Source organism: Echinops telfairi, unplaced genomic scaffold (assembly GCF_000313985.2).
Source record: "Echinops telfairi isolate 266 unplaced genomic scaffold, ASM31398v2 ScPeMD7_8;HRSCAF=38, whole genome shotgun sequence".
NCBI classification, from domain to species: Eukaryota; Metazoa; Chordata; class Mammalia; order Afrosoricida; family Tenrecidae; genus Echinops; species Echinops telfairi.
The window spans coordinates 3,555,690-3,567,676 of NW_022103905.1; the positions used below are offsets into that span (position 1 = coordinate 3,555,690).

The 11,987-nt window shown below is 45.5% G+C and overlaps 1 protein-coding gene across 1 annotated transcript in view; it reads left to right on the forward strand.

The window, feature by feature from the left end:
- The window catches only part of SQOR (sulfide quinone oxidoreductase), a 63,628-nt gene that overhangs the window by 14,822 nt on the left and 36,819 nt on the right, over nt 1–11,987 (forward strand). Inside the window, exon 2 of the mRNA XM_004709494.2 lies at nt 10,785–11,035. Within this exon, the coding sequence (XP_004709551.1) occupies nt 10,802–11,035 (234 nt within the window). The 5' untranslated portion in view covers nt 10,785–10,801. The remainder of the gene's footprint in view (nt 1–10,784; nt 11,036–11,987) is intronic.

Below are 11,987 nucleotides of genomic sequence, written 5' to 3' on the forward strand. Positions count from 1 at the left end.
GGTGGGGGGATAAAGGGGAACTGATATTAAAGAGTTCAAGAAGAAAGAAAATGTTAGGAAAATGATGGTGGCAGCAATTGTACAATTATGCTTGATCTAAATGAATTATGGATTGTTATAATATTTGTAAGAGTTCCTAATAAAATGATAAAACAATAACAACCACAAAACTTTAAAAAATCCCCGAAATAACTGGTATTCTCCTTCCTGATGCCTTTGGTGTTGTGCTAAGAAAGTATCTTACTCAGAGAAGATGTAATTATCTACTTCATCTTTCTTCTAGCTCTTTATTTGACTTATTTCCAACATTTAAATATTTAAACTGGACTTTATAATGTTTAAAAGACTTTCCCCTGAAATTTGGCTCACGATATACTTGGTCAATGTTTATCAGCAGCAGGCAAGTCTACTGTTCTTCCTAATGCCTAAAGCAGGGCAAAGCCAAACAAACTCAGTACCATAGAGCCAATTCTGATACACAGCGACCCTGAAGGACAAGGTCGAACTGTCCTTGTGGGTTTCTGAGACTGTAATTCTTTATGGGAGTAGAAAGCCTCATCTTTCTCCCTCAGGGCAGCTGGCAGTTTCGAATGGCTGAGCTTGTGGTTAGTAGCCCAATGCATAACCTACTATCCCACCAAGGTATCATGGACCAAGGCTGCATGGGACAATTTCCGTTTATCAGCACTAGTCCTTATATGTAGCATGCAGTCAATGAAAACTTCTTAGGTAGCATCCGATTTAGGTAGTTCTATTCTTTCCATAAAGACACACTAATATTTGCATAGTAATTTCATTACTATGTACTTTAGACAGGACATAAACTCTGTACATGAAAGTATATCTTAGATTATGTGTCTTGATGTTCAGTTCTGAAAGATTTATGGTATTTTAACTTTTTATTATGAATTGGGTGAAGGTTTATGGAGCAGATCAGTTTTCCATTCAACAGAATCATACACTTTTTGTTTCACTTCATTGACTTCATTCCCACAAAGTAACATCACTCATCTCACTTCCTCCCGGGGTGCTTCCTGTTTCCACTCCTCCTTCTTTCCTAACCCTTCTGAATTTTGTCCTTCGGTAAGTGCTATCCTTTGATCTCAAATGTTTGATTATTCTAATGTATGCATGCTTCCCTAGTGTGACTTGCCTGTTGTTTGTCGAGAATTGCACTATGGGGGTGAATGCATTTCCTGTCCTAAAGAATTCCTAAGGACCATAGTCTCAGGGGTGTCACCAGTCTCTATCCAACCAGTAAATCTGGTCTTATTTTTTGATGACTTTGAGGTTTTTCCCCATATTTTTCATCTACCCTGTCCAGGACCTTCTAATGTAATCCCTCTCAGAGCAGATGATTATGGTAGCTGGGCACTGTATAATTCTGTTCTCAGGGTCATGGAGTCTGATGTTCTCATGGTCTTTAAGTTATTGGGTTAATTATTATCATGCATCTTCAATTTTTTAAAAGTTTTATTGGCACTTTATCCACATGTCATACAATTCAATAATTTGATCACATCAAGATCAGTTGTATAATCATCACCATAATCCATGCTCATCTTCAATGTTTTTCATTCTTTTTTTGCTCCCCAAATGGAGAGACCAATAGTTGCACCTACGATGGCTGCTCAAACGCTTTCAGGACCTCAGTCACTACTCACCAAAGTAGGATGCAGAACATCGTCTAGGTGAACTACGCTATGTCAATGAACATGGCTGTCCCTTGCCACCAGGAGACCGAGCCCCTAGGTCCAGTGGCTCATTCCCTCAAGGTGTTTGATTATGTTTAAGAAGTTTCCACAACTTTACCCCCTATAACATGGTACACTACATTCATGATATATTTGCAGCAAAGATAAATGCACATGTATGAATATGCTGTAGCAAACCCACACGTATGTGTGAATATACTCCCTCTCTCCTTCCCACACTCACTCAGCTGGCATGTCTATCCATGCATCTACTTATAAGATGACTGTTATTGCAATATTGTGTCTATAACAATGTGATAGTTAGGTTTATTGTACCAACTAGGCCTCCATAGGAACATGTGGGTGGAGTTTAATCAGGCCGAAGCTTGACTGAAGGGCAATTGGGATAAATGCTTTCTGAGGCCAGGCTCCCATCTCTCTTTCTCCCGGGTGATAGACCAGTGTGCTGTTGCTTGAGCTAGTTCTTTGCCTCAACCGTGTGCTTCACTACCTGTGGGCTGAGCCAGCCTGTGGATCTTGTTGCTTTGCTGTACATTGCTAGAACTTGAAGACCTTCAAGACCTGCTTTGCCATGATGCTGAGGGATTGTGTGGCCTGTGCGTACATCGCTAGAGCTTGAGACCCTATGGGACCTCCTCTGCTACCCTCCTGCACTACTGACTATTGCTGCTCCACTCTGCTGTCTGCTGCCTGTCTTGCCTCAGGGCAGATTGTGCTGTCTGCTTCCTTGACCTTGGACCTGCAGCCCGTTGTGAGTTGAAGGATCTTCAGTATATTAACTGTTGCAGGAAAGTGAGTTGAATTGAGCCCTCTATACTGTTGTGTGGACTAATTAGCCATTATATTTCTTCTCGTGGTATAAACCTATCTATCTATCTATCTATCTATCTATCTATCTATCTATCTATCTATCTATCTATCTATCTATAAAATCATAAGTGTCCTGGTTTTGTTTCTCAAGAGAACCTTGCCTAATACCAACAGTATACCTCAGTTGCTTCCCCGCCCCCCCCCAACAGTTTTATTGGCACATAATTTACATATCATACAATTCAGAAGCCCAACTGTTCAGTTGTCAGTTGCTTTTAACAGTTCTAAAATTTGGTCACTGTATGTTTGTGACAAGTTAAGTATTGGCATAGACCTTGAATTATTGCACATACTTTAAAGAAAACTTGACCCTTTAGCACACTTCCCAGCATTTTCAGCTGACGACATTACCCTTTTCAGCAAGGTTAAGTGAGTCATAGAGATGTGCAGGCTCTCCTGGGTGAAAAGAGACCTCAAGTGTCCAGGTGGTGGGTTTGCTGGCACAGGAAAGAAAGGCCACGTTCTTCATTCCTCCAGAGTAATTACTGCATTAGGAAATCATCCTGTAACTATGTTATTTAGTTGCAAACACTTGACCCAATCACTCTCATAATTACAACTTTCTACGGTAATACAGAATTAAATTGCATGTTAAAAACCAACGGAGTCTCGTGGATATATAAAGAAGGAACAGAGCAGAATCTTGTTAAGCCTGTAAAGTCTTCCGTGTGCTGAGCAGTAGTGGGTGCACACACATGCATGCAGGACTCACAGTGTCTCCAGGACGGGCGGTCATTTTGCCCTCATCCTTCCACCAAGGGTCTAACCCAGGGCCTCTGGTAGGTGCTCTGTATTTTGCATGCATTACTTGTGCACACTTCAGAGTCAGATGAGATCATGGTCAGGAGTCATAACATTTAGGAGGCAATCCATGTTTGGCATTTTCTTGACAGCTAAAACCAGCAGTTCTCAACCTGTGGGTCGCAACCCCTTTGGGGGTCGAATGACCCTTTCACAGGGGTCGCCTGATTCATAACAGTAGCAACATTACAGTGATGAAGTAGCAACGAAAATCATTTTATGGTTGGAGTCACCACAACATGAGGAACTGTATGAAAGGGTCGCGGCATTAGGAAGGTTGAGAACCACTGGCTAAAACGGTGCTAATCCAAGACCAGTAACAACGTCTTTCATTCTACCTCTCCAGATTTGGGTTGATGCTTGTTGCAAACGAGAGGATGGAGGGCTCAATCCCAGGAGTGTCCTCCACACCCCAGGGAAAGTGTTGCTTCCTTTGGCTCCTTTCCTTGCTCCTTCCCACGCCGACTGGTCCAGATCCTGATTTTGCCTTTCATTGACCATGTGATCTTGAGGATATAAACAGGGTCCTTCAGCCTCACCCTTTCCAGTTGTAAAATGGGGGTAATCATGTGGGAGGAGGAGGAGGCTCTCTGCTCTCATGATTTATAGCCTCAGACATTCACAGGGGTGGATCTGCTTGGTGCTAAAGGGTCCCTGTGAGTCAGAATGGACTTGATGCAGTGAGTCTGATGTTTTGTTGTGGAGCTTGTCCCTCGGCGCCTGGCACAAGGGAGTCTTGTGTCGGGCAGATTATGAGCAAGTTTTACCACGGGGATTGTGATTCGTGATCTAGTTGCAGGTGTGGTATGTGGGACCCAAAGCCAACCAAACCAAGGTAGCAAACTCACTGCCACAGAGTCCACTCAGATGCATAGTGACCCTCTCGGGCAGAACAGAGTGGGGTTTCTGACACTATAAATCTTAATGGGAGCAGACAGCTAATTTTTTCCCCCATAATGCACCTGGTGGATTTGAACTGTTGACCGTGTGATTTTCATAGCCCAACACTTAGCCCAGCATGCCATCAGGGTTCCTTATGTTATGTGGGAAGAGGCCTGGTATAAAGAAGGGTTTCCCAGTCCAGCAAATTCCTCAGACGGTCAAGCAGCAGAGCTTGCTAGGGAGGAGTGTAGGCTCTCTCTTGCACAGGGCCCTGTCGGTGCAGGAGAGGGAAGGATTCCAGAAGTCCAGCATTTACCTGACAGCAACATTCTTGTCCTCATCCGTGGGTGTCGACTTATTATCAATTCATGGCCAACCTTGTTTCATTTATACCCTCACCTTTTTCCACTTCTTATACTATTTTGAAACAAAATCCAAATAATTTCACTAATAAAAATCTCAAGTTTCACTGCCGTCAAGTCAATGCTAACTCATAGTGACCCTATAGGACAGACTAGGACTGCCTCTATGGGCTACTGAGGAAAACTCTTTATAGGTATAGAAGGCTTCATCTTTCTTCTGTGGAGCAACAGGTGGTTTTGAACTGCTGACCTTGTGCTTTTCAATATTACTCATCACCCATTATGCTACCAGGCTCCTTAAAAATCTTAGATGGTATTTCTAAAAGACAAAGACTCTTAAAAAGTATATCTGTATTATGATTACACCTTATGCAAGCTAAAACTCGATACCATATAGTCTCTCCCACCCCACTCCATGGGACTCAATAACATCTACTTTAATTTGGTGTGGAAATCAAACTTAGCTCGAAGATATTTGTCCTGGATTGGTTCTCGGCCCCCCCTTTGTGAGCACAAAAGCAGTTTTGAATTAAACTCTGTCCTTCATTATCGATGTGCCTGTAAGCCAGTTCTGTAACCTTGCTCTAAGCCCCAGTTTTCTCGTCTATAAAACGGGGATATTAACACCTCCTTCTTAGAGTTGTTGTGAAGAGTCTCTGAGACACACAAAAAGTGCAGCTGGTAATTAGTAACTCGATAATTGCTACCAATTATGATGATGATAGCTCTCCTTTACCATTCCCAACCAAATCCAGTCCTCTAGAAACGATCCAATTAAAAAGAGGTGTACACAACTAATGAGAGTGTTAGGGCTAATTTAGTTCAATAGACCTATAAAGCCCAGAGGTCCCTGAGTGGTGTAACAGTGAACGCGGATGGCTGCTCATCAGAAGGCTGGAAGTTTGGGTTCTCTGGAAGTGACCGGGAAGAAGAGCGTGACTTGGCATCGGACAAATCAGCCACCGAGAACCCTGTGCAGCACCGTTCTGCTCCGAGACGGGCCCCTGTGGTTGGAAGTCACTCCATAGCAACTGGTCTGGTTTTGGCATTGCATCATAGCGCTCAAGCAAGAGGCTCTAATGGGGCAAAGACGTGTTTCAGGAGTCTCACCCCGTTTCCCTGGAATAAGGTTGACTGTGTTGTGTAGATGGGGCTCACTTGGGTCTCAGAGATTGGAACCCACAGGGATCTACGCCATCGGGACATAGGAGGGGCCTTCAGAAAATCAGTGGAAGAATTTCCAATATCTTTTCATTCTATTTGAACACAAACCTTTTGAAACTGCCGCATACATTTTAGAATAAGCTTGGACCAGGGAAACTGGCGGCTGAGAGGCCCTATACGAGGAAGATGGTGGGTGCTGAAGAGTTACAAAGTGTTCAAATGTTCTACAAAAAACTCTGTTAAATGTTGCAAAATAAAAAAAGTGAGCCCAGGACACATGGGGTGGGGAGAGAGGCCCCTTGTGGCAAGAGAGGGAATCTGAGCAACGGGGCCCAGCTCTGCCCACCTGTGCGATGGCCAGGTTGGGCCTGCGTCTTGATTTTCTGTACATCTTGAAAGAACTGATGTACTAGCCCTTAATCCTATTCTCGTTATTTGGATTTTCCAATTTAACTTTCCTTTTGCCATATAGAGGGGGCCCTGCTAGCGTAGTGGTTATTCGGAACCACCAGTCAATGGGAGGGAGAAAGGCGGGACTTTTTATCCCAGCAAAGAGTTAGTCTCAGAAGCTCACAGGGTCTCTGAGTCAAAATCGACACAATGCCAGCGAGTTTGTTTTGTTGCAGTATAACAACTAACAACATAAAACTGAAGTTTTATAAATGACATTTTACATACCTATATACTTGAGTATAAGTCGACCCAACTATCAGTCGAGACACCTAATTTTACCACAAAAACCGCATAAAAAATGTGCTGAAAACCTCGGCTTATACACGAGTATATATGGTATGTGTACCCCAGATTAAGGTGTGGAAAACAGGTTTGCTCTGTTTGTCCAGTTCACAATAACAAGGTTTTTTTTTGGTTTTGTTTTGTTTTTTAAAGCAAAACAAACAAAACACTGTTAAAGCTTAACCTTGTGGCTACTGAGAACCAAGGCAAAGAGGCCCCGCTTGCTGTAGTCGACATAAAATAGCTATCAACCACACAGATTGACGGTCAATGATGAAAGGTTGACAATAAGCCTTGCTGGCTTCAGGGAACTTTAAGAATGTTTTGAATAATCCGGCTTATTCCCTTGTTTCATGAGAGGCCAGCAAGTCTTCTGAGGAGACTAAAGTTACTGGACTTAGGCATTTTAGTTATTTTGTTGACAGGCTTTTAATTTCTTTTATTTCTTTTCTGCAACTTCAAGTTTGGCCTTTTTGGGGGGATGGGTGGGGGGTCTTGGGGAGGGACATGGGCTTTTGTCCTTCCTTGTTGAGATTGTGCCCCTCTGGCGCCCTTCAATGATCTGGTTTTGGTTTGGTGAGCTCAGGAATTCCTACCGAGACAAGCAGGGAGTCAAAAGTAAGGCATGGCCGTTTCCAGTCGTTGACATTGTTACCATGTCCCACTTCCCACCCAATCCGTTTTAGATGTTGGTTTTGACTTCTCTGATCTGGAAGTTGTTAGATAGCCTTTCATGGTTAGAATAAGAGAATGATCAAGATTGTTCAGGTGGGGAGAGCCAGGCATTGTGAAACTTGGGATATTGCCATCAAGGTATTCTCTTGTGGGTTTGAAGCAGTTGCTTTTAGCTCCAGAGTGAAATTTGATGGCAGCCTCCTGGGCATTTGGCTTTGTGGCTGTGATTAATGAGGCTGGTTAAGCAGATTCAGAGGCCCCCTATCTTGCCCTTCATTTCCCCTTTTATACCCTCTTCTCCCTTCTGACCTTTCTCAAAGCCCCTCATGCAGCTGTCTTCTCTCTAATAAGTAAGGGGACATGATCTCATAGATCGTTTTCTGTAAGAAGCCAGTGACCTGGGCAGCTGAACACGTTATTCTCCAGCTAGGTGACTGCATTTTCATAAGGAATTCTTGGACTGGCATTTAACCCAAAAGACTTCTCATAATGGTGACATAATTTGGGGCACTATAACCCTGAGAGAGAGAGAGAGAGAGAGAGAGAGAGAGAGAGAGAGAGAGAGAGATATTGAGATTGATTCTGAGCCTGAGCCCTTCCAGTTATACCAAGCAGATGACATCCTCAATGTAAAGCTGGTTCCACAGATAAGGGGAAGCAACAAGCAATGCTTTGAGAAGCTTTAGACTCCTTAATGCCAAGGCACTGCTGCCCAGAGCAGAAACCCGTTTTTTTCCTAAGGATAAAGAGCGTCTCCGAGATACAGTCAATGAATATGATTGGTCTAGCCACAATTCCTTATGTGATGTATTATAATCCTGGATTCTATGCGTTTGGCTAGCGTCTCCTTTTGGAGAGAGTTGTCTGCTACCCTCATTAGGGTTCAGGTGGGATTAAGTCCTGACTTGAGCAGAGGGTGTGCACCCAATCCACCCTTTGTTTCCCTGGGAGTATGGGCTTCTAAAAGACAAAAACGAGACCCCCATCACAGCCATCTCTCTGTATAAGCGCCCAGGAAGAAATCCCAGGAGCACTTCCAAGATCTGTCTGAAGTGGTGGAGGCTGAGACCAGAGGCCGTGACCATGAAACAGAACCAAAAAGTAGCAACAAGACCACGAGACTGGGAGGCAGGGCAGTGGGCTGGCTTCCTGGTCCACCGAGGGACCAGGGACCGCGTGGCTGAGAGTGTAAGGACTGAGGAGAGAGTTGGCTGCTGGCTGAGAAGTGTTGTGAGCCATTGACTGGATCCTCAATGTGTTCTAATCACTCCCCTCATAAGCCCCCTTAATCAGGAGTACTGTCTGTGGTTCAGTGTGGTCCAGGTGATGGAGTCCCGCAGAGACGCAGAGTGCTGCGGGGGGGACCTGTTGGTGTCAGAAGATCAAGAACGTTGCCGTGCACAGGCTTATCTGACCCCTGCGTCATGGCGATAGGGAAACCAGAGGAGGTCATAGATGACCCTCCCCAGCAGTTTTCTGCCATCTCTGCTTGGAGTGATTGAGGAAAGATTGCTAATTAAGGAGAATATCGGCTTAGTGGCAATGTACTAGACAAAGTAAGTCCTGGTGGAGTGGGTCTGCTTGTGCTTGTTTCCCAGTAGAGAAGTGTGTTCCGTGGTTTTCATCACATCTCGACTCACAACAGACCCGTAAGTAAACACAGGTAAGCCTGTGCTTACTTAGATTCCCGGGTACTCTGCCCCGGTTAGGGATTGCAAATTTGAACAGGTTTGGGTTCTGTAGCAGGGTGTTGTGGGATAGGGAGACAGACAGATGGCAGCAATACCTAGAAGCAGAATCTTTGAGGTGGTGAGAAAATGTGAACTTGTTCACCAGACATTAATTGATAAGCAGAAAAAAGCCTGTCTGTTTACCTTGCTTCTAGGGTCATCTGATCATTGAATCGGGTGTAATAAAAGATCCGTCAGCAGGGCGTGCAGATTTTATATCTAAAATATAACGTTAGCACACCAGGCGGGCTCTTTATATGGCTTTAAAAACATGTTTTTAATCTACCAGAAATTCCTCCAGGCCTGGAGTGTCTTTGCTTACTCAACTGCAGTCAGTGATTTGATTAAACCGCATGCCCCTGACACAGAACCCGGAGCCTGAAGGTGGCCTGCGGCCCCAATTACTTTGCTGTGGACTCTGTTCAGAAGGTGGGCCGTGAACTGTGAGTTTCTTGCTGGACTATTTCTGTTTCAGTATGAACTCAGGTGCTCCGTGGTAAGGAATTATGGCTTCGAAGACCAATTTGATGCACTGAAGAGTCACCCAAAGTGGTGAGGCTGTGCCTGAGAGGAGAGTGGATGGCTATTGGGTATAGCAGATGGCACCACAGGTTTTATGTCCTTTATGTAAAACTTAATCTTTGTCATTTTAATTTTACAAAAAAATCGATGTAATGTCAGTGTAAGGGTTTTTGGGGCGCGAAGCAGAATTAAAGATCGAATTGGTAAAGTTTTAGAAGCAGGCTTTATTGAGAAGCTTGCGGACCGGTTCAGTAACTCACATATTGAGCTGGTGAAACCGGGTGAGGGGAATTTCTGGTTGCATTTTTATATCCCCTGGTGGTAGGCACAGCTGCATACAGGGACTTCAAAGGGAAGCGCTCATTAATTTTATCTATAGGTCTGGGATGGGTGGAATAAACACATCTTCAAGGGATGCAGGGAAGTGGTCCTTAATCTTATCTATAGGTACAGGGGCAGGTGAAGTAAACATAACTTCAAAGAACATTCTTTCTCGGGGATGTCTGGTTCTCAGAACTGGTGATTTTCAGTGAGGGGAGGGGAGGCCGATGTGAGGGAGGCCCATGAGAGGTGAGTTCTGAGACCCAAGAAGGTGCCGGATTCAAAATGGAATCCCTTGTGCCAAGACCAGGCAGTCAGTAAAACTGTAATGGGCGAGGCACACCTGGTTCAAACAATCTCCTAAACGGAAAACAAAACCCAAACCACATCTTTTGTCCTCACGCTGGTCTCCAGGGTGAGGGAGCGGAGCCGCTCCATGGGCTGTTCTCGGCTGTGCACGTCACGGAAGCAGACCCCCCCAAGCCTGTCTTCCAGCGTGCAGCCACCTTTTTTAGGGTTGTAGTTGAGTGAAAACCACTTGTGCCACCAAGAACCTATAAGAGCATCCTAATGAGCCCTTCCCTCTCCCCAAACCCGTGACTGGAAGTCCAGTTTGACTCCTCCCGAACCTTTAGGACAGAGTAGACTCGCTCCCAAGGCTGCCATCTCTACAGAACCAGACTGCCTCGTCTTCTTCCTGGGGAGCCATTGGTGAGTTCAAACCACCAACCTTTGGGCTCGTAGCTGCGTGCTTTAACCACAGAACGCCTTTACAGCAGCATCCCAGAAAGCTTGCTGGAGAAAGGAAAAAATGTAGCCAGTTGTTACCGACTACTTGACAATCTCGGGGGGCCTTGGGGACGTAGCCACAGGAAGAAATGGTCCCCAGCTGCGGATAGCAGATGGAACCGATCAGGCCTTGACTTCCCTCCCTTCCTGAAAGAAAATGCACCTGCGTCAAACTGGTTCGTTCCTCATCACTCAGAGCCTTGTCTGTCCCTTTCTAGCCCGACCCACCTGAACGATGACCCCGATGGTTCCCATGGCGTCTGGCCCTCGCCTCCGGCTCTTTGCCTGCTTCCGCAGGCTGGCCACCCCACAGGTGGGCCCACTTCAGCTGCACACAGGAGCCAGCTGTGCAGCCAAGAACCACTATGACGTGCTGGTGCTGGGTGGGGGCAGTGGTGGCATCACGATGGCCTCCCGCATGAAGAGGAAAGTGGGTGCTGAGAATGTGGCCATTGTTGAGCCCAGCGAGGTGAGTGGCCCTCTGTTGAGTACACAGGCATGTGTACAGGTGTTCATGTGTTTTCAGAAATGGAGACTTCATGCTAGTGCACCGCCTTCTGGCCCTAAGCAGCTCTTCAAAAGGATTGGGAGAAGGGGGAGGGAGGGAGCAGAATTTCCAGCTTTTGGTGTTCCCTTCCTATGGCCAGAAGACAAGCAATAGCTGTACAACTTAAAAAAAAATCTAGGTTTCTCTTTTAATCTAGGTTTTTAGGGGGAGCAGGAGTGGCAGATGGTGGCAAGGTATCCTCTTGAAAGGTGTTAGTGGCTTTGAGAGACTTAAACATGAATAATGGGGGGGGGGCAGGGAGAGGGAACACAGGAAAGAACAAATGATCCGGCAGGAGAAGCAGACGCCAGAAGGGGAGAGAGACTAAGTTGGAAAGCGTTTCTAAGGCGCTCTATTGACGCTATTTCATGGAAAGTACTTTAAGATTGTCCAGAAACTCCGGGAACATATTCATGATGTTGGTGTTTGCTTGTGTCCCAAGGACCTAGACATGCACTGGGAGGCCTGTCAGTGGGAGGGAAATCTGACATCTAGGTAGGGGTGACAGTAGGGTAAGAAGGGTCCATCCTTTTCAGGATGGCTCCCTATTAGGAAGGTAAAATGTCGAAGAGCAAGGATATCACACTGAGGGCTCCGGTGCACCTGACCCAGCTCTCCTATGCATGTGAGAGTACGACCAGGAATACGGAAGACTGAAGGAGAACGGAGGCATTTGAATTTGGGGGTGGGTGAGGAGTCTTCAAAGCACCATGGACTGTCAGGAAAACAAACAGATCAGCCTTGGCATCAGAATGCTCCTTAGAAGTGAGGCTGGGTCAAACGGATCACTGAAGACAAATGGGTGCATAAGCAAATGTGGTGAAGAAAGCTGATGGTGCCCGGCTATCAATAAGTATAGCGTCTGGGGTCTTAA